Source organism: Myotis davidii, unplaced genomic scaffold, assembly GCF_000327345.1.
Source record: "Myotis davidii unplaced genomic scaffold, ASM32734v1 scaffold79, whole genome shotgun sequence".
In the NCBI taxonomy this organism is placed as follows: domain Eukaryota; kingdom Metazoa; phylum Chordata; class Mammalia; order Chiroptera; family Vespertilionidae; genus Myotis; species Myotis davidii.
Genome location: NW_006294339.1, coordinates 674,057 through 700,294, shown reverse-complemented (window position 1 = coordinate 700,294; position 26,238 = coordinate 674,057). Strand labels below are relative to the sequence as shown.

At 38.1% G+C, this 26,238-nt stretch overlaps 1 protein-coding gene across 8 annotated transcripts in view; it reads right to left on the bottom strand.

Moving 5' to 3' along the window:
- The window catches only part of OSBPL9 (oxysterol binding protein like 9), a 132,785-nt gene that overhangs the window by 84,256 nt on the left and 22,291 nt on the right, over positions 1 to 26,238 (bottom strand). For 6 of the 8 annotated variants that reach the window (XM_006768298.2, XM_006768300.2, XM_006768301.2 and 3 more), the window contains exon 3: positions 13,033 to 13,111. The exons of 1 other annotated variant lie outside the window; for it this stretch is intronic. In XM_006768298.2, coding sequence (XP_006768361.1) covers positions 13,033 to 13,111 — 79 coding nt within the window. Of the gene's footprint in view, positions 1 to 13,032; positions 13,112 to 13,442; positions 13,525 to 26,238 lie in introns of those variants that run through there. One more of the 8 variants, XM_015566937.1, reaches the window with a different exon arrangement.

The window sequence follows — 26,238 nt, the reverse complement described above, 5'->3', positions numbered from 1 at the left end:
CCCTGCTCTGTGTGTGACAGGGGGCGGTGCCCCAACTCCCCAATTGGCCCTACCCTGAGCATGACTGAGGGTGGCATCGCAACCTCCCATTCCGCCCTGCTCTGTGCATGACAGGGGGCGGAGCCCCAACTCCCCAATCAGCCCTGCTCTGAGCCCGACCAGGGACTGCACCTAGGGATTGGGCCTGCCCTCTGCCACGCGGGAGCAGGCCTAAGCCAGCAGGGCGTTATCTCCCGAGGGGTCCCAGACTGCGAGAGGGCACAGGCCGGGCTGAAGGACCACCTCTTCCCCGCCAAGTGCACAAATTGTTGTGCACCGGGCCTCTAGTATATATATATATATTTAAGAAAAGAGAATTCTCTACTTTATTTTCTTGTCTACCTCCAAGGCAAACAAGGCCAAAATAGATGTTACCTAACATGACAGAATCATATTAATAAGAAATTATAATGATCTATTTATGTTACTTCAAATAAAATGCTTAGAGAGTTTCTGAACATAGATTCCTAAAAGGAAAAGACTTGTTCACAGTATGTAAGATGTTATTCCTTACATACTGAAGGTAGAGAAATCCTTTAGACTTTAAAAAAAGTATTAAGTATATCTTCAGGGTATAAAGTACAGTAGAGGCACTTCTGCATTATAACCTTACAACATTCACAGTAAACAACCTTTCTGAAGCCTCACTCTTTGTCCTCAGTAGATCTCCAAGGAATTCTGAGAGAGAGAGCATTAACTCCTTGCTTCTTTCTCTATATTTAGCTGTAAGCCCTTAATATAATATCTTCACCTTTCTTTAGGAAAGCATGTATTTCCAGACCAAGACTGCAGTATAAACTCAAACATAACCTCAGTAAATTCCACAAGCTTTAACTCCATCTTATAAAACAGCCTAAATCAAGTAAAATGTCATTGATTCAGCCCTCCCTACAATGTAGGACTCATATTTGTAATAATTTATACCAAAGCACTATGCTTAAACCAATTCCCTAAGTACAAAGTGTAAATAACATTAAAACATTCTTAATGAAAATCATGCTAAAAATATTAGAACAATGTTAGTTTAGTTCTAGTGTCTATAATAAAGCTAGAAAATTGCATCTCTTTCCAGATTGCCTGTAACTCAGATTTGCTTCCCTCTGTCCACCAGGATCTAACCTGTCCATATTACTAACACTCAACTATACATTACACTTATAGCATGACCTTGATTTATCTCATTACCAAAAAGTGTAGATTCCTAAAAGGAAAGGACTTAATTTGTCCACGTTCAAAAGTTCTGCAAGATGGCTCAAAAGTTCACTTCAAATAGTCATTTTCTACACTCCTAGTCTTTCCATTAAAAAATCAGAGTATACCTTATGCAAGTCAGTTATTATTCTGTTTTTTGTTTTAAATACTCACCTGAGGATATTTTCTCCAAGATTTCCAGAGAGAAGGGAAGGAAAGGGAATATGGGGGGAAAGGGGAGAGAAAGAGCAACATTGATGAGACAGAGAGAGAGAGAGAGAGAGAGAGAGAGAGAGAGAGAGAGAGAGAGAGAGAGAGAGAGAGAGAGAGAGAGAGAGAGAGAGAGAGAGAGAGAGAGAGAGAGAGAGAGAGAGATCAATTGGCTGCCTCCTGCACATGCCCCTGGAACCTGCAATTGAGGTACACGCCCATGACCAGGAATTAAACCCCGACCATTTGGTCTGCATGCTGATACTCTAACCACTGAGCCCCAGCCAGGGCAGTTACTATTTTTTGAGCCCTGCTATTTGCCAGGCATCATGTTAAGTATTTAAATGCAATCTTTGTAATCTTACAACAATTCTAGAAGTCAGTATTGCCATTCTCATTTTACTAGTGACCCCCTGCTCCACAATTTGGCTTCTTAGGTAGAAAGGACTTCCTCTGCAATGGAGGAATAAAATTGAGAAGATATGTTGGTTTGTTTTCCTTGACAACTTAGGTATACTTTCTCAGCTGACATATTAAAAGAATTCTGCAGCCTTGGCCGGGTAGCTCAGTTGGTTGGAGCGTCTCCTATATAACAAAAGGTTGCATGTTTGATTCTGGGTTAGGGCACATACCAAGATTGCGAGTTCGATCCCCAGTGGAGGAACATACGGGAGGCAACCAATTGGTGTTTCTCTCTCCCTAAAATCCATTTTAAAAAAAAGAACTCTGCATTCAGAACAGGAATAAAATTAAATGGGAGGGGAGAGAAACATTGATTGGCTGCCCCCCACCCCGCCCGCAAGTGCCCCCACCAGGGATCAAACCCACAAACAGGCATGTGCCCCCACCAGGAATTGAACCAGTAACCCTTCAGTGCATGCAATGACGCCCCAACCAACTAAGCCACACTGGCCAGAGAAGGTTAACAGTACATATTTGACTGACTGTCCTTTAAATCCCTACAAGGAACATTCCTGGGCCAGTCTTCCAAGCCTCCCTCACACTTAGTAACAGACTGCTCACCTCATGCTACATGCTATGACTCAATACCAGTCTCTTCTGACCAATGTCCCAATTCCCTTGCCTCCACTGGGTCCCTGCCAAGTGACAACTATCAACTTGGATACACTGAGCACAGGAAAAAGTGTGACAACCAAACCACATAATAGCATGAAAACATTAACTACTAAAAGAATAAGAAGTGTGCTGTACTGTTTAGAAGAAGAGAAAACAGCAGTGAAGCTAGATCTACAAAAAGGCTAAGATACCAGTGTGACTGATACCAGTGTGAAAAAAGAAGTCAGTGTGACTAAAGGTTAACAAGGGACAAAAACATGAACAAGTATCACCATGCAATGAAAATAGCATGGGTCTGAATCCAGGCTTGGCCACTTTTTCTTCTTCTTTTTTAAATATATTTTATTGATTTATTAAATATATTTTATTGATTTTTTACAGAAAGGAAGGAGGAGGGATAGAGAGTTAGAAACATCGATGAGAGAGAAACATCGATCAGCTGCCTCCTGCACACCCCCAACTGGGGATGTGCCCACAACCAAGGTACATGCCCTTGACCGGAATCGAACCTGGAATCCTTCAGTCCACAGGCCAACAGTCTATCCACTGAGCCAAACAGGTTAGGGCTTGGCCACTTCTTATGCATGTTACCTTGGGTTAAAAACTCCTCCCTACCTCAGTTTTATCTATTAAAACAGAAATAAAAATACCTATCTCATAAGATATGTGGGGTACATATAAGGATTACGGTGCCTAACACACTAATAGCACCTTCAATAAGTGTTCGCTTCCTCTTCATCCTACTTCCTTCTTCTATTCATCAGATGCTCCCTTCTGATGAATAATGACCTCTGCAGAAAGATTTCCAACATCCTCTCCTATATATATATCTCCCATTCACAACCATCCTCACTCAACTTAAATCACCCATATGCAAGGGCTCAAATCAAGTCTCTTTTATATGATCCTCTGATTCCCCCCACTAGGCAGTCACCCAAAGCAGTAGTCCTCATTAAAGACAGCAACACAACGAGGAGGCAGCTGCTTTATAGATTATCTGGATTCGAATTCTTTTTTTCCTGGGTCCTCCAAATTTAATATTAAGAAAATGTAATTATGAAACACAACTTGGATTTACATACTGGACCAATGTGTTCCAATTGTGGAACACATTGACTAAAGCATCATACTACACTCGATCTTAGCCAAAAGGCCGAGAAGCGATAACTAAAGCATCATGATCATGAGGATAAATGTTCACAGATTGAACGTAGAATTAATGATGGAGGCTGAAAAGACAAAGATTATGTTGGCCAAACTGAGCATTTTCTTAGAGAACTCACCAGCTAATCAGCTGTCTAAAAGTAAAATAAGGGGGAGTGCATTCTAGGCATTACCAGAAGATAGAGCTTTAACTCAGGTATATTTAACCTGGCTGGGATCAGAGAACTACTTGAAATTGAACAACCAGGAAGACTCCTCTAGAATAATGATTTTCAAAATGTGAGATCCTTGAGGATAGGCACTTTGTTTTGCTCACTACTTTATACTCAGAAACTAACCTAATGACTGGCAAAAATAAGCAATTAAATATTTATTAGTGAAGTGAAGTGAAGTGAAGTGAAGTGAAGTAAGAAAACAAATGTGATAAAAAAAGAAGTACACCTTTATCATCAATGGGACACTCAGACTTTGGCCTGTAAGAGTTTGGTTCATTGTCTATATATTAATTTTTTAAGGAAAAGTAATAAAATGTATGAATACGTCTTATGAATAAATATTACATCTAAAAGGCACACAGTCTACCTTCATGAATATTTTCAGGTATACATTATACTCTAAAGTAGAGAGGTACTTTTCTTTATATATGTTAATTTACTCTTCACACTAACATCCATCAAGAAATGTGCTTCCAAATAGGGTAAAAAGATTACTTAACAATATATATTAGCAATTTCTCTGATGGTAGGGTAAATGAATGAGTCTAAGACTATTCTCTATTCTCTTTCAAAAAGGATATGTGAAAAAAATGATTAGCATACACACCAACAATAACAAAAACAGGCAAAGAAATGAACAAGTAATCAAACAAGAAAAAAACACATTAAACACATTTTTGAGGAGAAGGGAGGGACATTGGGTTGGCATCGTTTCAAAATTAAAATACTAAGTGCCTAGGAGGGGTGTGAAGCAGAGGAGAGTAGAAATCAACAATCTCTCTTGAAAGCAACTGGGGAGGATTGTTTCAGAAATATTATTTTTAAAAAAATAACCTGTATAACACAGATGAATGGTTAAATATAATTATTCATCAAATGAAATATTATTAAACTATTAAAAATCTTAGCACATTTAGTGTTATGGGGAAATGTTCATGACAATGTTTTAAATTGAAAATCTGAAAACTTTATTTAAATAAAATGGCTCAATTATTAAAAATACACACACACAACTGATGGATCAGAAAGAAATCCACAAACATGTTACAAATAATTATCTTTAGGTAGCAAGATTTGAGTGATTATTAGTATTATCTTTACTAGTATAATACTCTATATTTTCTCAAATTCTCCTAAGCAGGTACTAATTTTTCTACTTAGAAATTATAGAGAAGGGAACGGTAGGAAAAAAACATAAATTACTAATAAAAAACAAAAAATTAAAAATCTACTCTAATCCTAGCTACTCACTAAGCCAAAAAGTCCATACTTGATTAAACTTGGGAAAATTATAATTTCAAATGTTCAGGGAGCAAGTTAGGAAGAAGAAAGACATACTAGTGATAATCAATACTCCTACAATACAACATACCCCCATATATGAATTCACCCACTTAACACCTACTGAAATTATAGCAGCTATTTAGAGAATTAGTTATAGCTAATTATACTTCCCTTACATGAAGTCTAATTGGTTATTTTATTTTTATTTAAGGAGAAGTTATCACATAAATATCAAAAATACAAAACTGCAGAGGGAAAATTTTTTAAGTCAATAATCAATATAAGATAATGGAATCTTTTTAACTAATGATAATGCTGAAATGGTTGTTTTTATTTTTTTATATATATATTTTATTGATTTTTTACAGAGAGGAAGGGAGAGAGATAGAGAGTTAGAAACATCGATGAGAGAGAAACATCGATCAGCCACCTCCTGCACATCTCCCACTGGGGATGTGCCCACAGCCCAGGTACATGCCCTTGACCGGAATCAAACCCGGGACCCTTCAATCCGCAAGCCGACGCTCTATCCACTGAGCCAAACCGGTTCCGGCTGAAATGGTTGTTTTTAAAGCAGAAGACACAAGCAGGCAACCATGGGTTAGTCTAATGACATACTGCCTCTTGTTCTAAATGATTAATGATGCAGATGTGCCATGCTGAGTTGATTTATGTTAATGCAGTAGGGCAATGCTGCCCTAATATACTTGATCAATATAACCTTTCTGAATTAAATACTTTCCTTTACCACTGCCTGATTTGTAGTAATTCTACATTTTAATAAATGAGCATGCTCTAATGGACTGAGTTGAAAAGGTCAGCTATCAGACCAACCCAAGATGCCCTCCAATAAGACTTCTACAGTTCCTGGCGAGTCTTTTAATTTAAACATTTTTTAATGCTTAAAATGTTGTATTTTGTGTTATGCAACTTGTATTGATTTAAAAGTACATCAAATAAATTTGCGAACAAATTTCATACTTGAAATCATTTTGGAGAACATACTGCTTAAATGATGTCTTCAGTCAAGTCCTTTGAAAGTGAAGGTTTGTTTTATGAAGAACTAATCGCATACTTATCCTTAATTTTCATCTTTAAAAAATTTCAATTTTTCACACAACAGGTTTGCTTAAGGGCAAGACACCCTTTCTAGACAGGTAAGGACATAGTATCAGACAATCTCAGATCAAGGCCAGGTCACTTGACTCTCTGTGTCTCACTTCTGTCATATATAAATTGGGAGTAATTCCATCTAATATGTAAGTTGTTATGAGAGTAGAGTGGAATAATATCTTGATGTAGACCAATGGTTCTCAAACTTTAGAGTGCATCAGAAATACTAAGGAGGGCCCATTCGCAAAGTTTCTGAGTCCAAATTTATTTCTCCAGGTTGGACTGTTAATTGTTAAATCCTGCAATAATTTTCAGCCCTCAATTTACTTGGTCTTCGGGAGCATCTGACACAGTTGTTGGTGCCTCTTTCCTCCTAGAAACACTTTCTCTTGGCTTCTAGGTGCCACATTCACCTGGTTTTCCTCCTCCGTTTGGTTGCTTCTTTTCCATGTCTGGCTGTTCTGCCTCATCTCTGTGCCCTCTAAACAAATATTGCAGTGCTCCAGTACTCATTACTTGGACCTTTTCTCTTTTCTCTACCTTTACTCTCAAATTCGCATGACTTTAAATATCATCTGTATGCCAAAGACTTCCAAATTTATTTCTCCAGGTTGAACCTTTCCCCTGAACTCAGCACCTCAACTGTATACTTGATATCTCCATCTGGAAGTTTGATAGGCATCGAAAATTTGTTTTTAAGCACTGGGTACAAGGCTAAGATCTTGATGCTCACATACCCTGCCAACTCTAACCCCCGCCCCCTGAACTAGTTCCTCTTGCAATCTTCACCATTTCCATTAATGACAACTCCATTGTTGCTCAAGTCAAAATTTCGGTGTCAACCTAGACTCCTATCTTTCTCTCACATGTATATACAGTTCAACCTTCAAAATTAATATAACATGCAACTATTACTTAGCAATATAAAAGGAACAAACTACCGATACACACACCATGGATGAATCTTAAAAGCATTATACTGAGCTAAAATAAAGCCTGACCAAAGAGAATACATACTGTGTGATTCCATTTTTGTGAAACTCTCCAAAAGAAAAATCTAATCTCTATTTAAAGTAGATCAGTAGTTGACTGGGACCAGGGGCTGGCAGTGGTGACTGACTCAAAGAATAAAGGAATCTTGTGAATGACAGAAATGTTCTGTATCTTGATTGTGCTAGCAGTTACATGGGCAAATAAATTTGTCAATACTCATTGAACTGTATGTTTGTATTTTACTAGAGGCCCGATGCACGAAATTCATGCAAGGGGCTCAGCCCTTGCAGCCATGGCGGCTTGCCTTGGCCCTTGCAGACTTTCATCCAGAAGGCTGTCTGGAAGGATGTCTGAAGGTCATTCAGCTGTCTGGTCTAATTAGCATATTACCCTTTTATTATTATAGACTGTATGTTAATACCTCAATAAAGTTGATTAAACATACATATACAATTCGACATCTTCTCACTACCTCCCCTTTCCCAAGGCTACCATGAGAGCCACCATCATCTCTCTTCTGGACTACAAAAGCCTCCTAATTAGTTTCTCTGCTTCTGTCCCTGCCACCTGTATTTTTTTCTCAACACAGTGGCCAGAGTAATCCTATATAATGAGCGAGAAACATGCAAATTAACTGTTCCTCTGCTATGCTCAAGCCACGCCCACAAGCCACGCCCACAAACCACACCCACCAGCAAATCCACATGACTATGCAAATTATCCAACAAAGATGGAAGTTAATTTGCATATGCAGGTGTCAAGCTCCTCAGGAGGCAACAATGGCCACAGCCACAGGCTCCTGGGACCTTCGCCATCCCTGAAGGCGAGGCTGTAGCCACGCCCGCAGGCTCTGGAGACTTTCACCGGCCCCAGGAAGGGAGGCTGTAGCCATGCCTGCGGGCTACCGGGACTTTCACCAGTCGGGGAGCTGAGGCCGCCGCACCTAGCCATGCCCGCGGGCTCCTGGGACCTTGCAGGCAGAGAACAGGAGGTTTGGAGGACATGGTAGAGCAGGAGACTGCTGGACATAGAGCAGAGTGAGAGGGTGGCTGGAGGGCGCGACTCCCTCTGTCACCCCAGCTTCCTCATCACAGCTGTGGAAACTGACAGCAGGGAGGAGGAAGTCCCACCCCCACAGAATCAGCCAGAATCAGCCTTTGATCAGACAGCTCTCAGCAGCCTGACAGCCAGGACTCTCATTCACCTGCATCTCAGACTGTGACAGCAGGGAGGAGGGACTATGTCTAAAGAACAACTGTTGATACAACGTATTTCTGCAGCCGAAAGATGCAGGCGTTATCGATACAAAGTGTCTGCAGAGCAGCATGCGTCTGATCTTGAAAGAAGGCGGCGCCTACGACAGGATGTATCTGAACACCAGCTACTGGAAAAACACTGGCGTTATCGACAGATAATGTCTAAAGACCAATGTGCCTTTGAAGTTGAAAGAAGGTGGTGGCGACGAATATGTTGAGAGAACAGTCATCAACAAGTACTACCAATACCGGTAGGAACTGCCTTCTCGGCGAAAATGGAGTATATGAGGATGCAATCCTCGAACATAGTTGAGGTGAAATGACTGTTTGATGTGAAGTTTGCCTATCACTAAATTTCTCTGATGAAAAACCATCCGATGAGAAATTTACCCGATATTGTAGCAAAGGGAAAGTCTGTCCAAATGATATACATTTTCCAGACTACCTGGCATATTTAAAAAGACTAATGACAAACGAAGATTCTGACAGTAAAAATTTCATGGAAAATATTTGTTCCATAAATAGTTCTTTTGCTTTTGCTTCCATGGGTGATAATATTACATCACCATCAGGGTATGGGCCATACTGTTTTAGAATACACGGACAAGTTTATCACCGTAATGGAACTTTACATCCTTCAGATGGTGTTTCTCAGAAGTTTGCTCAACTTTATATTTTGGATACGGCCGAAGCTACAAGTAAAAGATTAGCAATGCCAGAAAACCAGGGCTGCTCAGAAAGACTCATGATCAACATCAACAACCTCATGCATGAAATAAATGAATTAACAAAATCGTACAAGATGCTACATGAGGTAGAAAAGGAAGCCCAATTTGAAGCAGCAGCAACAGGTATTGCTCCCACAGAAGTAAGAATGGCAATTTAAATACAATCGTAACAGTGACCCAGGTAGATATAATTCTCCCCATGTAACCGAGGTTGCTGTCATATTCAGAAACGAAGATGGAGAACCTCCTTTTGAAAGGGACTTGCTCATTCATTGTAGACCAGATCCCAATAATCCAAATGCCACTCAAATGAAACAAATCAATATCCTGTTTCCTACATTAGATGCAATGACATATCCTATTCTTTTTCACATGGTGAAAAAGGCTGGGGAACAGATATTGCATTAAGACTCAGAGACAACAGTGTCATCAACAATAATACTAGACCAAATGTAAGGACATGTGTCACATTTTACAAAAGTACTAGACAAAATGTAAGGACATGAGTCACACAAATGCAGTATTATGGATTTCATCTCTCTGTGTGGGACACATTCAATCCTATTTTAAATGCAGGAAAATTAACTGAACAGTTTATTGTGGATTCGCATTCAAAAATGGAGGCCAACCAATCTAAGTTAAGAGTTAAAAAATATAGTGGTTTGATGGATTATCTCAAATCTAGATCTGAAAAGGACAATGTGCGGATTGGTAAAATGATAATACTTCCATCTTCTGAGGGCAGTCCCAGAAATATGCAGCAGCGATATCAGGATGCTATGGCAATTGTAGCGAGGTATGGCAAGCCCGATTTATTCATAACCATGACGTGCAACCCCAAGTGGGCAGATATTGCAAATAATTTACAACACTGGCAAAAAGTTGAAAACAGACCTGACTTGGTAGCCAGAGTTTTTAATATGAAGCTGAATGCTCTTTTAAATGATATCTGTAAATTCCATTTATTTGGCAAAGTAATAGCTTAAATTCATATCACTGAATTTCAGAAATGCAGACTGCCTCACGCTCACATATTATTGATATTAGATAGTGAGTCCAAATTACATTCCTCTAATTAATTCCCTTTCAATGTGCACAAATTTCATGCACCCGGCTACTAGTACTATTAAAATAAATCACATCATGTCACTCTTCTGATCAAAATCCTGTCATGTTATCTCATCTCAATAAAATTCAATGTCCTTTCAGTGGCATATAAGAGGCCTCACATGACCAGGCTCCCTATAGTCTCAGATCTCACCTCCCACTACTCTCCTCTATGGTTATTTACACTTCAACCAGAGCTGGCCTCCTTGGTTCTTCAAATATGGCAGGCACAAACTTTGGCACTTACTGTCCCCTCTGCCTGGAATGATGTACTCCCCATCCCCACCCCCAGCAAAGCCTTATAGCTTGCTCTCTCACTTCCTTCAGCTCTTTCACTGAAAGGCACCACCCCAGTGAGTCATTTCCTAGCCGCTCTAAAATTCCAACACTCCCTCCACAACACATATACACACATAGCAATCTCACTTCTATTTCATGTTCTCCCTTTCTGCTTTATTTTTTTTCTCCCCAGGACTCAGCACTCTCTTATTTACTTATACTTTACTAACTTATCTTGTTTATTAGCTTTTTCCTCTACCAGAATGGATGACTCCAGTGGGCATCTGTTTTGTTCATTACAGTACCCCTAGAACCTAGAATGTCTAAAATAGATGTTGAATAAATGAATATATCTAAGCAAATTCTAGCTTTCACTTTAACAAAAACAGAGTTTGTTTTATAGATGCATCAACTGACATTTCATTTTGCTTAAAAAATTCTGGTATATTAAATAAAAAGTTCAACACATTTAAACATATGCTAATGTAAAACTTGCTTTCAATTCTCATCAAGAATATAAGATTTATCAGACAGTAAGAACTTTTTATCAAATTTTCAAAGAATTTCTTATGAGTAAGAACTTATGAATGTGAAATAATTCATTCTGGATATATAGAGAGAGTGTCTGATTGAGTTCTTTAAAAAGCTAGATAATCTCATGCTGCCTGAGCCTTCCATTACTATTTCACTAGAAAAGAAACAAATAAGTCTGATGGTCTCAGAAATAAGAACCCATTTAAAAATACATATAACTCTTATTTATCCTTGTCATTTAAATAATGCATTAAAAGAATTGCTTGTCTTACAAGCAGGCCACATAAATCTGGGAGTGTTAAAGGGGAGATGAGTTTAACATAAATAATTTAAAAGTAAATCAGAAGGTAGAGGTTCTTTTGCTCTAGAGGTTTGAGTCTCCTCTCTAACCAGGCAAACAATACAGTTTCTGGATGTCCACAGAAGGTGTCTCCTTAGCAACTGCAGAGCTCAATTCCATACTGCAGCCTTCACCTGCATCAGCAGCTCTGACTGGAAACGCATTCAAGTATTCAACTTCAAACAAAAAAAAAAAGTTCCAGTGTGTGAGCATTATCTGCTTTAATCTGTAAGCAGCGTTACATATTTAACCTAAAAATAAAGGCCTTGGGCTTTTATAACAAGATTTTAAATGTGTTGAAAAATGTTCTGAAAATTTCAGGAATACATTAGGTAAGCAGTTCTGAATAAAGAATATGACCAAACAGTAAATATTTTTAAGAGTGCTTTTCTTAAAAGCATTAGAGATAGCACTTTTGAATACACTGGTTTATCTTTACTGTATATAAGTTGCATCTTTCATTTCTAGGTGTTAATCTCTTAAACAAGACAATGAAGAAAAATAACTGCAGTTTAATACCTTAGCCTAGAAGGACAAAAACTGTCTGAACATCAGATAACATCTGATCACTGTGAACCTTCATAACCAAAAGATTTTTAAGCTGTAAATTTAACATTTATTTATCTTGATATATCATCAATTACAATGCATTGTCATTTGCAGTTCAAAGAAAGTGCTAACATCTCCAAATCTCATTTCTAAGTTTCTTGGACTGCTTTAAACATAAAATAGAGGTTATTCTGGATTGAATAACAAAAACATTAGTAATGAAGCTAATAGACACTCTTACTATATGAGAGATACATTAGGACAGGATCATTACAATCTATTTTTATTTGCTGGTTTAGAGTTTTCAAAGCAAGATGAAATGAGAATGATCATACAATACCTTACCCTTTCTACCGGTGAGCCATAGCATGCAATGCCGAAACATAGCAGTGGCAGATGGCATTGGTGTTATTAACTATAAAAAGAATAATAGCAGAGAAATGACGGCTGGCAGACAAGACACAGAAATGCAGGTGAAATGAACGCAAACTTGTAGTTCTTGAAGCAAAGCAAAACCTTTAAACCAAAGATTGCTAGTAGCTTCAACTTAATCTACATTTTGAGTTTTACACGGACAAAAACTGCAACCTTCACAATCAGTCTTTAGATTCTTCATGCAGAAGCAGAACCATACTTCTCGATAAAGAAAATCAGCAACCTTGTGTAAACACAAGCCAGCAGCAGCAGCAGCAGCCCATTACTCTCTCCTTTCACTGATTTTTATCCTTTAAAATTTTAATCTCCAATTGCAGCCAGATCCAGTCGTTTCAAATAGATCTGTATCCACTGCAGAGACAAATCCCTCCCTAACCTGCAGCACCTCTTCATCCAGAACGTTCCTGTTTGTTCATTCATGCAGATCAATTGCAAAACCTCATTCAGCAAACAACCCAAAAGAAAATGAAAGAAGCAGTTGGGACTATGAAGAGAAAGAATCTCTTCTTTCAGCTCACCCTGGAAATGGAAGGTTTTCTGATCAACAGTTATTGTGAAGGTGCTGTCGTCCTCATCGTCTATACCAATCACAGCTCCCTGTGAAACAAAGAGCAAAATCCCAATAAGGCAAACAATGACATCAGCAATATTCACTTCTACAGCCCAGGAATGCTCACTGCACCAACGAAGACACTGGAAGCAAACTAAACACAGAAAAGGGGAATCTGAGGCTCTAGTTTTGCTTAAGGTGGAAGAACTAAAGGAGAGGGGGGTACTTTCTGTCCTTGCTTAAAGGGCATGGAAGTGATGGGAGGGAGAGGGATCGAACAGAGCCTGAGTCAAGGACCTGTGTGTAAGAGCCACTCACAACCTTTCTGAGCTTTACTACATCACTCTCTAAAATGGAAGTCAAAAACCTCCTCCTCACCAGGTTTTTGTGAGGCTCAAAGAGCACAGACAGCTCTTCATCAGGATGCTTCTGTTATACTTGTTAGTGCAGAAATGCCAGGTGACACTTGCTTCAAAACACTGTCCCAATCACTTCTTCCAGGTGCTCCCATAACTACTCATTCATGGTTCTGCTTTCCACTTTTCACATTACACTGTGATTATCTGTTTATCAGATGTCTGCCTCCTCCCACTAAACTGATATGAGATCTTAGAAGTCAAAAACTATTTTATTTATTTTGATACATACCACTCAAATACACACTCAGCATATGTTTTCAAAAAAAAACATGAACATCTCTCCAAAAAAGGGAGGAGGAGGGGATTGCATTTATAAATTGTTTCAGGAAGAATGGGTTTTAAACTTTAATTTTGTTTATATTCAACTACATGCATACTATTAAGAAAAGAGGGATTAAGGGAAGTGTCAGGAAGCTATGCTTTGATTGGTGTCCTTAAGAAAGAAATAGTGTCTTCAATATTCCAGAGAGAAAAGCTAGAGAACATGGGATAGGATAAAATGCCCCAGATTGCTGACAAAAGAACAATGTGCCATAGCCAAAACCAGGACCTTGAAAATGGGGGTTGAAAAGACACAAATGGGCAAAATAACCTAATCCCATGAGAAAAGGCTACTCCTATCCCAGGAGGATTAGGTAACAGCCAAATATTTATTCAGCCTTCTCAAAGGCTTTCTAGATGAACCCCAATTCTATCCAAATCCCATCAATTGGAATTATCTTAGTTATTCCTCAGTTTCAGATTGAATAGAAATTTTCATCCCCATTTTCAGATAAGGAAACTGTCTCCAGAGAGCACAATGATTTAATGAAGTTCATACAAAGACCTAACGGCAGAGCCAGAACCACTGGCATGGTGCCTACCTACTCATTCCATGACAGAAAATACAGACACACCTCAGTGAGAAAGCACGTATGGGAGCAGCTCGTTCTGGTTAACTTAATTTTGTGGTTGAGTTAACCTACTAATTGATGATGTACCAAATATTTGCTGAGTCATAACTAAATACAAAAATATGTGCTAAATACAGCTCTTGAATATATAACAGTAGTCCCTGCCCTCAAGGCACTTATAGTCCAGTGGAGGAGATCAAACATGCAAAGAGGTGACTATAATACAAGGTAAAAAGAAATCTCTACACAGATGAGCTTTGAAAACATGTTAAGCAAAAGAAGCTAGTCACAAGGGAACCACGTGTATGATTTCACTGATAGCAATCAGGCAAATTCAGAGCAACCAAGAGTAGATTAGTAATCACCTAGTGCTGGGGAGATGAGAGGAGGTATGGTAAAAAGGGAAATGGGTTTCTTTATAGGGTTTTGGAAACATTCTAAATTTGATTGTGGTGGTCTGCACAACTCTGTGAGTATACTACAAACATTAATGGTATATTTTAAATGAGTGAGTTGTTATGGTATGTGAATTATATCTGAACAGAGTTGTTATAACTCACCCCAATCTAGGTCCCTTAACATAAATTCACTAGTTACCTGGTCAACTCAAATAGAAACCTCTAGGTTCTATTCATGTTCTCCCTCATTCCATCACCACAAATTGTGCTCATTCCACCTCTCGAACTATAATTTCAAATTTGCCAACTCTTCCCCAACTGATGAATTGCTAAGTCAGGCTCTCATCACTTCTTGCTTGACTAGAGGCCCAATGCACGAAAATTCATGCAAGAGTAGGCCTTCCCCCGGGCTGCTTCCCTTCGGCCCCAGCTTCGTCAGGAAGAATGTCCAGAAGGACGTCTGATCTAATTAGCATATTACCCTTTTATTATGATAGATAAGGCAATCTGTCTGCCTTCAGTCTGGCCACATTTTAGTCCACAGTCCTCCTTATCACCAGAGTAATATTTCTAAAACACAGACTCTTATAGGAGATCCAGATGTTTAAAGCCTTCCTTCCAACCTAGCCAGTTTGGTTCAGTGGAGAGAATATTGGCCCGAAGACTGAAGAGTCCTGGGTTCAATCCCGGTCAAGGGCATGTGCAGGAAGCAATCAATAGATGTGTTTCTCTCTCATCGACGTTTTTCTCTCTGTCTCTCCCCTTCCCTTTCACCCTCTAAAAAAAAATCAATCGGAAAAAATATCCTCAGGTGAGAATTAACAAAAAAAATTTTTTTAATTTAAAGCCCTCCTTGCCTCTCCATGAACTATTACATAAAGTCAACATTTCTTCATAATGCCATTTAGACTGTTCAAGGTTGGCCCAACTAACCTTGCCATTGTCATACCCAGCCCCTTCCCTTTTCATCTCACAGAGATTCTATATGTACTAAGTCAGCCTAAACATTTCTTTCACACGCTAAATAAAAACACCAGGTAGTTTCGCTTATATTCTTCCTCACGCTCACTTCCCCACTATTGGTTAAACAAAAGCACAACCCCAAGCTACCATTAAGTTTCGCAATGTTTTTAAAGAGGAGCTTTTTGAAAACAGACCTTGCCTTAACCTTTCATCCACTATTGCAATCTAGTTTCCTTCCCCATCCAGGTAACAAACTGTGCTCTCACAGGTCTCCAATGAGCCCACTACTCTAGCTTTGTCACACAGCACCACTCTGAAGCATTATTGCTGCTGCTGACCACTTCTTTCTTGAAACTCCTTCTGTGGCTCTTAATAACCTAAGCTGTGCTTCAGAACCATTTCTACCTAAGTACCTTTGACAACCTAGTTGGAAGAAAGCATCTTTTCTGGTCCATTACACTTTTCCCCTCCTCTATCCAAATGCTTCTTTGAAGACTTTGGAATGGAGCTAGCTATCTCCTGCTCCAATCAGATCTTGCCATTACCCTGAGCTTTCTTCATTGTACAGATGCACAATTCATCTGACATTCTGGCCTCTTCATTTAAACTTCACTGCCATTCTCCTTCAGTCGCTCATTCCTCGTGTCACAGTACCATAGACCTGCACCATCCAATACGTCAGCCATCAGTCACATGTGGATATTTTATTTTTAATTATAATTAATAAGTAAAATTTTAAAGTAAATTCCTCAGTCATACTAGTCATATTTCCAAATGTTCCAGTAGCTATGGAACAAGCCGGTGCAGATACAGAATAGTTGAATGATTGCAGAAAGTTGTCCTGAACAGCACTGCCCTAGACTTGACATCACAGAGAACTGAAGTACAGTGAAGAGTTGACACTGCCAGTTACTGGACATATTCAATGAGCCAGGCACTATGATAAGCATTTTACATACACTATATTATTTGAAAACAAATTTTATATTGAAAGATAACATATACAAAAATCCTAACTGTACAAGCTCAGTGAAGAGAAGCTCTCCTTGTAAGCTTTCCTAATTATTAGGCCTGCCCTTATTTCTAACATTACATACTAGTTTTATCTGGCTTTGAACTTTATACAAATGGATTCATACCATGTGTTTTCTTTTGTGTCTGGCTTCTTTCACTCAACATAATGTTTGTAAAAATTCATTGTTGTTGCACATAGCAGTAGTTTGTTCACTTTGTTGCTATAAATAGTACTCCTTTGTATGAATATCCACAATTTATTTGTAGTCTCCATTGTAGATGGACATGTATGTTGTTTCCAGTTTTAGGTTATTAGAATCATGCTGCTATGACATTCTCCTTCATATATAGTTATACATATGTTTGTATCTCTAAATACAAATCTAGGTGTGAATTTGCTAGGTCATAGGGTATGCACATGCCAATTTTAATAGACATTGTCAAACAGTTCTCAAAAGCAGTTGTGCCAATTAAGCTCTAACCAATGGTGTGCAAAAGTTTCAATTGCTCTACATCTTCACTAACACTTTTTTACTTTAGTCATTCTGGCAGGTGAGTAGTGGTTCTTATAATGGTTTTAATTTACATTTCCCTGATAACTAATGAGCTTAAGTATTTTTGTTTGTTTGTTGGTCATCTGAATACCCTCTTGTGAAATAGTTCAAGTCCACTGCCCAGTCACAAGACTGGACTATCATATTCTAATTATTTGTAGTATTTTTTTCTATAACCTGGTCTGAATACTTCACTGGTTATGCATTAGGCAAATATCTTCTCCCACCCTGTTGCTAACTTTGCACTCTCATAATGATGTTCTTTCATTAAGAGTTATTACCTTTAACATAGTACAATGTAATGATTTTATATTTTATGGTTGTGCTTTCTCTGTCTTCTTTAAGAAGTCTTTCCCAATCCCAATGCAATGAAAATATTTCCCTATGTTATCTTTTGGAAGTCTTTACATTTAGATATCAGGTTAGAATAAGTCCTCCAATGTTTTCCTCTTGGCCTTTATAAATTATAAATCAACATCACCACCATAGTCATAACCAGTTCTCTCTACAAGAGCAGGTGAGAACAAGTAACCATTTCTACTGGAATCTACTGATTAGAATGCAAAATTAAGAACTGGCTATTTCTATCCTTTTATAAATTTTAGAGTCAGCTGAACAAGTTACACTTACACAGGTACACACACACACACACACACACACACACACACACACACATATGCTATGGTACTGACCGAGAACAAACTGGGATTACCATTTATTTGGGTCATTTTTAATTTCAATAATGTTCATAGTTTTCTGAGAAGAGGTATTGCCCACCTTTTGTTAATATTTATTCCTAAGTAACTAAATTGTGTTCTTGGTGCTATGGTAAGTGTACGCTACTTTTAAAAATTCATTTTCTAATTACTAATTGCTGAAATACAATTCATTTTTGTATAGTGACCTTGTATTCAGTGATCTTGCTAAATTCACTTACTAATTTTAATATCCATCTACAGATTCTTTTGGATTTTTCTGCATGCTCAATTAAGTTGCTATGAATAATAACAGTTTTATTTCTTTGACTCCAATCATCATATCTTATATTTACTTTTTTTGCTTTATTCATTTGCTAGGACAGCCTGGTTTAAGACGGCCACTACAGTGGCAGACAATGTTGAATATAAGTAGCAATAGGGGGCATCCTTGTCTTGTTATTGATCTTTCTCCCATTGTCCACTGTAGCTATTTAAAAACTTCTCTACTTTCCTTAAACCCCCAACAGCATAAGCAGTTATCAGGTAGGAACTCTAAACCTGCTATGAACGTCCCACCTAAAGCCTCACCTGCATCTGTACCCATTCTTGCTTCCTTTCCACCTGTCATAATGGAAAAGAGGCTCCATCCCCTTTCACCTTTCCTTGGGTCTCTTACTTTACCAATTTTCAATTTCTCTCTCTCTCTCTCTCTCTCTCTCTCTCTCTCTCCTCCCCCCCCCCTTCTTTTCCACCTGCTCAAGTTTTTATTCTCTTTCCAACAATAACCACCATCACCACCACCACAATGCTCCTTTTCAATTCTATGTCCTCATCTAGCAATTGCCCCACCTCTTACATTTCCTTCTAGTTAAGATTATTCAGACTTGTCCAGCTTCCTACCCAAAATTTATTTGAACCTCCCATTCCTTGTAGGATATGTAACCAAATCAATGGTTCTTGTTCATCTTCAAATTAAGTGATAATATAACCTGGTTTGGCTGAGACCGTTCCAGATTATGCCTGTTGTCCTGCCATAATAATGAACAGAACCCCCTTCTAGTCTAAGATGTTCTGGTTTAGGGGACAAGGCCATGCCATAGCCTGACCTACCAAAGGCCCTCAGTGATGTGCTCCATGCCTACCTCTCACCTCTAGAGATTTACCAACTGTACCAAACAGCCTTCCTCTTCTTTTATCTGAGTTTATACAATTTATTTTTACATCTGGAAAGCAAAACCCCTACACTAATCCATATGTGGAACAGTATTCTATTGTTTTTGTGATTTTTATAAAATGTTTATTCTCTTAAATCCAATGCATTCACAGAGTTTTAACACTTTAAATGTTTATCATTTCCACCAACTGCAGCATTATCTAAGTAAACCAAAATAAGCACTTCATCATAGATATAGTCAATGATTATTAATACTTTTTAAAAAAAGAACTTAAACTTCCCCAAATTTCAGCACAGGTAATTTAACTGTAGATTTCAGTTCTAGATGATTTAAAAAAATAGTGTGTAGAAATGATTCTTCTTAGTTAAATGTATTGTATCATGTTATCAACCAACCAAATCAAAAGCAATTGCCAAGCTGAATAAGTTACAAAGAAATGATAACTCTGGCTTGTACAGAAATGTGCAGTGTTTTCAAAGCTCTGAACAGTTACCTAATACAAATCTCCACAGCTTAACTTAGAGTTGGAAAATGAGTTTTCACAGTAATGTAATTTTAACCTCCATTTACATTCATTTTAATATATTACTAAGATGTTTACTCTATGTCACAATGGTGCTTTCCAGTGTTCACCATTTACAGTTTCAATTTATACAAGTCATTCACTAACATAAGGGACAGTTATTACTGCTACAAACTATCCCTAAAAAAACAAAACCCCGGCTTACATAGAACTCTGAAAATGGTATGACTTAAAACAGATTAATCCAACATGATTTTTACTACTTTAGCCATTTTCCATACACTAGCATGTAAACTTGCCTACTTAATTACAATGTTTCATCTTTAACACTAATACAAATAAATTATAGTCTGCTCTACCATTCTGGGATCTAAACTTCTAAATACATGAACAGAAGAGTAAAATACTTCACTGTTCAATTAAGAAATTTAGAACAGTTATATGATTTGACTAGACTGGTCAAGGTGGTTAGAAACATACAATTATGTAGGTGGTTAGTTAAATTTGCTTCTGGGGGTTGGTAGTCAAAGAACAGAGAGTAGCAAATGAAGTAACACAAAAAAAATTATTTCCTATTTTAGCGGGGAAGGGGGAATCACAGGCCAGTTTAAACCCCTGTAGGCCTTTTGACCTACCCCTACTCAGATCTAAGACAAATTTTTCAATTATCTGAATAACCCCCATTCTTTCCAAGAGTATCAAATTGATTGGTAGTCACATCTCCAAGTATAATCAAAAGCTTGTTGAATAAAATATTAGTAAGGTCAAAAGGAGACTACATATCAAACTGGAAAAATAATCTACTCAAGTACATTATTACATTCAGTTTTCAAATCATTTACTAACATGACAAAAGATTTGGCTTCAGTCACTCTTGTACACACAACACACCCAAACAGGCACTCCAACCACTGATCTGCTTTGCAACACAAGGCCATAAAGGCAGAGATGGCATTCTCTAAGCCAAACTTTAAATAGATTTTTAAAAGTAATTGCTAATTTTACAGAAATGGTTCTTCAAAAAATATTTTCTCTCACTCCCTCATCTCCTATACTGAAGGATGTGTAATATGTTTTTCCCCCAAGCTAAATCTGAACCCTCAAAATTGATTCCAGGCAGATCTCTGCAAATTAAAATCAAAAACAAACATAGAAAAATTATATTTTATTTATCCTATATAATAAAAGCCTAATATGCTAAGTAACCAGTCCACCAGTCAGCCATTCAACCAATCAAAGTGTAATATGCTAATGATATGCTAAGGCCACTCAACTGCTTGCTATGATGTGCGACCACCAGGGAACAGACAGTCAACCAGTCACTATGACGTGCACTGACCACCAGGGGGCAGATGCTCCAACTGGTAGGTTAGCTTGCTGCTGGGGTCTGGCCAATCGGGACTGAGCGAGATGGGCTGGACATGGCCTGGAGCCCTCCCAGGAGCCCTCCTCACTTGGCCAACCTCCCATGATGTCCCTCCCTGGCCCCTATCGTGCACCATGGGGTCTCTCAGCCTGGCCTGCACCCTCTCGCATTCTGGGACCCCTTGGGGGTTTTGAAGAGCCAGCTTTGGCCCTATCCTGCAGGCCAGGCCAAGGGACCCCACTTGTACAAGATGAATACATTACTTCATATTCCTTACACATATCATCTGAAAGCTGTGTATTACCCTCAGATGAGACCCTGATGTTGCTGCTGTTTCATGCCAAGAGCTTTCAGTTCCATGAGTTACTGGCGTGACATCAGTATTTCCAAGAGGAATTTCCTGCCACACTTTGGCATTAGGATTTAAACCAGTTACTTTAGATGTTACCTGCTCCACGAAGAGCAACATGCCTTCCCGGTTCGACCCAATCGTTCTCGCCGCTGCTACTCCCAATGGCTTACAGGACCAAGCCCCAAACGCTGGGATAAGGACACTTGCCCGGCCCAACCACCCAGCAGCAGACCTGGCTCCTCCCCCGCCGTCAGCCGCTGAATTCTCCAATATTCTATTGTTAAGCAAAGTTATTTGTATGCCAAGCCATCAAAATCTCAAAGTTTTTATTTCAGCCTTGCTTTTATGATCCATTGTGCCAACAGGGTAGCACTATTCAGGTTCCAGACAGAAAGTAACTGGAGTGGCAGTCTCATGTATGCAACCAGATGGATTTCCTGACTTTCCCTCTTCTCCTTTCTAGTAGACACAGAAACATACTACAGACATGAATCATAGTTCTGGTGCCAAATTCAGAAAAATAATTTTTTTCTCATGATTTTGGGGGGAAAACAAAACACCCGGAAGTCTATTTTAGGCTGTTGGCTATTTCAGAGCCAATCTCCCTTTTCAAGGAGAAAAAAGTGGGCTCCTAAGCCAATTCCAAAAAACAAAAACAAAAAAAGGAATGATGACTCCTCTGGGACATGGATTGCTGACACAGCTCCCAAAAGGAACAGGCACAGGATATAAATAAAAGTAATATATCCCTGCTCTGGAAGAGCACATAGTCGAGAGAAGAGAGGATTCTACAATATAGAAGGAAGCAGGAAAGCTCAAGGTTCAGCCTGCTCACCAAAGATGCTGCTGCATGAAGGACCTGCTTAAGCGTCATTCATTGACTCAACAAGTATTTAGTGAACAGTCTAGGCCAGGGGTGAGCAAACTTTTTGACTCGAGGGCCACAATGAGTTCTTAAACTGGACCAGAGGGACGGAACAAAAGCATGGATGGAGTGTTTGTGTGAACTAATATAAATTCAAAGTAAACATCATTACATAAAAGGGTACGGTCTTTTTTTTTTTTTAGTTTTATTCATTTCAAACGGCCGGATCCGGCCCGCGGGCCGTAGTTTGCCCATGGCTGGTCTAGGCATTGATCCAGGTGACAGTAATAGAGTGGTGAACAATTTGCTTTGCTTTTTTACTTACTTGTATACATTCTTTTGGGTTTTCTTTTGTTTTTATTGATTTGCATTATATATAATATTTTCTCTCCCAGTCAACGGCTGTCTTTCTCTTTAACTGTGGTGTCCTTTTGTGGTTCAAAGGTTTTAAAATTTGAATGTTGTCAAATCTACTAGTCTTTTCTATCATGGTTTGTGCATTAAGACATTCTTCTCTGTCCTGTTATTATAAAGACATTATTCATATGTTCTTATAAGTATAAATATTCATTTTATGTCATTAATACCTCTGGAATTTATTTTTGTGTACAATATGAGACCGAAAGTAATTTTATTTTTTTCCATATGGGCAGCCAATTGATCCAATTTCACTTACTGAGTGACAGAACTGATTTGTGATGTGTCATTTAGTTTTTTTTAAATATATTTTTATTGATTTCAGAGAGGAAGGGAGAGGGAGAGGCTGCAAAAACAGGCATCTCTGCCTTGCTGCTGATTTTAAAGACAATTACTTCTACTATCTCACTATTTAGCACACTGTAGCTTTTAGCAAATATCCTTATCAGGTTAAGAATAGTCTCTTCTATCTCTAGCTTGCTTAATCTTTTTTTTTTAATATGCGTTCAGGTTTTTTTTATTATTGTTTAAAGTATTACATATGTCTCCTTTTTCCTGATTGACGCCCCCCCTCCACAACTGCCCCCGCCCAAGACAAGCCCCCACCACCCCAGTGTCTGTGTCCATTGGTTTTGCTAATATGCATGCATACAAGTCCTTTGGTTGATCTCTAAGCCCCCGCCCCGCCTACTCTCTGAGGTTGGACGGTCTGTTCAGTGTTACCTTGTCTCGGGATCTATTTTTGTTCATCAGTTTATGTTGTTCATTATATCCCACATATAAGTGAGGTCATGTGATATTTATTTTTCTCCGACTGGCTTATTTCGCTTAGCATAATGCTCTCCAGTTCCATCCATGCTGTTGTGAATGGTAAAAGTCCTTTCTTGTTTATAGCAACGTAGTATTCCATTCCGTAGATGTACTACAGTTTTTTAATCCACTCATCCGCTGATGGGCACTTAGGTTGTTTCCAAATCTTAGCTATTGTAAATTGTGCTGCTATGCATATAGTGGGGCATATATCCTTCCTGATTGGTGTTTCTGGTTTCTTGGGATATAGTCCTAGAAGTGGGATTACTGGGTAAATAGATTCTCCATTTAAAATTTTTTAGGAAGCTCCATACTGTTTTCCATAATGGCTGCACCAGTCTGCATTCCCACCAGCAGTGCACTAGGGATCCCTTTTCTCCACATCCTCTCCAGCACTTTTTGTTTGTTGATTTTTTGATAGTAGCCATTCCGACAAGTGTTAGGTGATACCTCTTTATCCTTTTAATTTGCCTCTCTTGTGATCAGTGACTTTGAGCACATGCTCTCATTTCTTGTTGTTTTGTTGATGGTTTCTTTTGCTGTGCAGAAGCTTTGTATTTTGATGTAGTCCCATTTGTTTATTTTCTTCTTAGTTTCCATTGTCCTAGGAGCTGTATCGGTAAAGATAGTGCTATGGCAAATGTTTGCTATTTTGCTGCCTATGGCTTCTTCTAAGATTTTTATCGTTTTCCCTCTTACATTTAAGTCTTTTATCCATTTGAGTTTATTTTTGTATATGATATAAATTGGTGGTCTAGTTTCATTTTTTTGCATGTATCTGACCAATTTTCCCAGCACCATTTATTGAAGAGACTGTCTTGATTCCATTGTATGCTCTTGACTCCTTTGTCAAATATTAATTGAGCATAATGGCTTGGGTCTATTTCTGGGTTCTCTGTTCTGTTCCATTGGTCTATATGTCTGTTCTTGTCCCAGTACCAGGCAGTTTTAAGAACCATGGCTTTGTAATATAGCTTGATATCTAGTAGCTTGCTTAATCTTGAATGCATGTTTCATTTTATTCACTGCTGCTTCTGTGTTTATTCAGATGGTCATGTAGTTTTCCTCTTTTAATGCTAACATGGTAAAGTAATTAATTTTAAAGTTAGCATCCTAGTAGTCCCAGAATAAACTCTATTTGGTCATAGAACTTTTTATTTATGCACTAGAGGCCTGGTGTATGAAATTCATGTACGGGTAGGGTCCCTAGGCAATCAGGGCTGATCTGCGGGGAGACCAGCAGGGTGATCAGGGTACCCTGGCCCCCACCTTGGCTGGCCTGGGGCCTGAGGGCAGCTCCTGTGTTGAGCATCTGCCCCCTGGTGATCAGTGTGCATCATAGCGACTGGTCAGTCCACCAGTTGTTCTGCTGTTAGGTCGATTTGCATATTAGGCTTTTATTATATAGGATTACTGGGTATGGTATGCTATATTTTGTTTAAGTTTTGACATCTACATTAATAAGTGACTATCCTAAAATTTTTCTTTGTTATTTTCTTCTTTGTATTTTATCATTACTTTTTTCTAATTTTTAAACTAATTTTTAATCTCTATTTTATAACATTCATTTAAGATTATAAATCATAGCCTTAGATGCAGTTTTAACATGTGGTCCCTTATTATCATTCAGGTTTAAAGATTTCATAATTTCCATTATTATTTCTACTTTCACCAATGAATTATTTAGAAGTATGCATGTGAAGTGGTGGTGGCTAATGTTTTGTTAAGGGATTTCTAATTTACTCCATTGTCAAAGAATGTTATCTATGCAATACTGGGGTTTTGGTGTTCTCTTTTTCCATAACAATTTTAATTTTTTTTCTTAAAGTCTGTTATGTCTAAAAGTAATGCTGTGTCCTAGCTTTCTTTTGGTTAACATTTCCTGAAAATCTTTTCATCACTTTCTTTTTATTTAATTTTTAACTTGTAATTATGAAATATTATAAACATTCAGAAAATATAACCCTAATGACATCTATGTACCAATCACAGGGACTCAATAAATGTTTACATCTTGCCCCAAACAGGACATTTTTAGTGTCAAATTCACAAGAATGAGATGACACTTGCATAAAAGCTACTGAATTAACAAAAAGGGCAGAAATTAATACAGTAATTTTTCATAATGAAATGAGAAGATAATTGACAAAAGCAAACCTAAGGAGATGAGGGGGAAGGACAGTCTTAAGATTTTACATTAATCTAAAAATAATGCTTTATTGCATCCATTCTAAGATATCAACGATTATAAGATACATCCCAATGCCAGAGATGTTAACATATGAAAAAATAATGTAGAATCAATGAGATAAAGCACCAGCAGAAAAAGTCAGTGCCAAAACTATTAATAATCCATCATGGTACACTGCTAACCTCTCCTGTGATCGACTAAAAGGAAAGAGAACAGTTGACTCATAATCAGTAACCTCTAATGATCAACACGATTGGAAAATGGAGTACCCAGTTTCACTAACTGGTAAAAAAGTGTTACTTTAAATCACATATGGACCAATAGTTTTTGAAAACTCACAATATATTTATCATTAAAACTATGTTGAATATAATTCACCTTATTTGAATGATTCCTAAGGCCCTATAGAATTCTTCAGAATCTGAGATTCATTTTATCTTTGGTAATTATCAATTACAACAGTAACTACCATTGACTAAGAATCTAAGTCCCAGACACTGTGTTTGGATACTTTTTAATATATCAAATAATTTGTT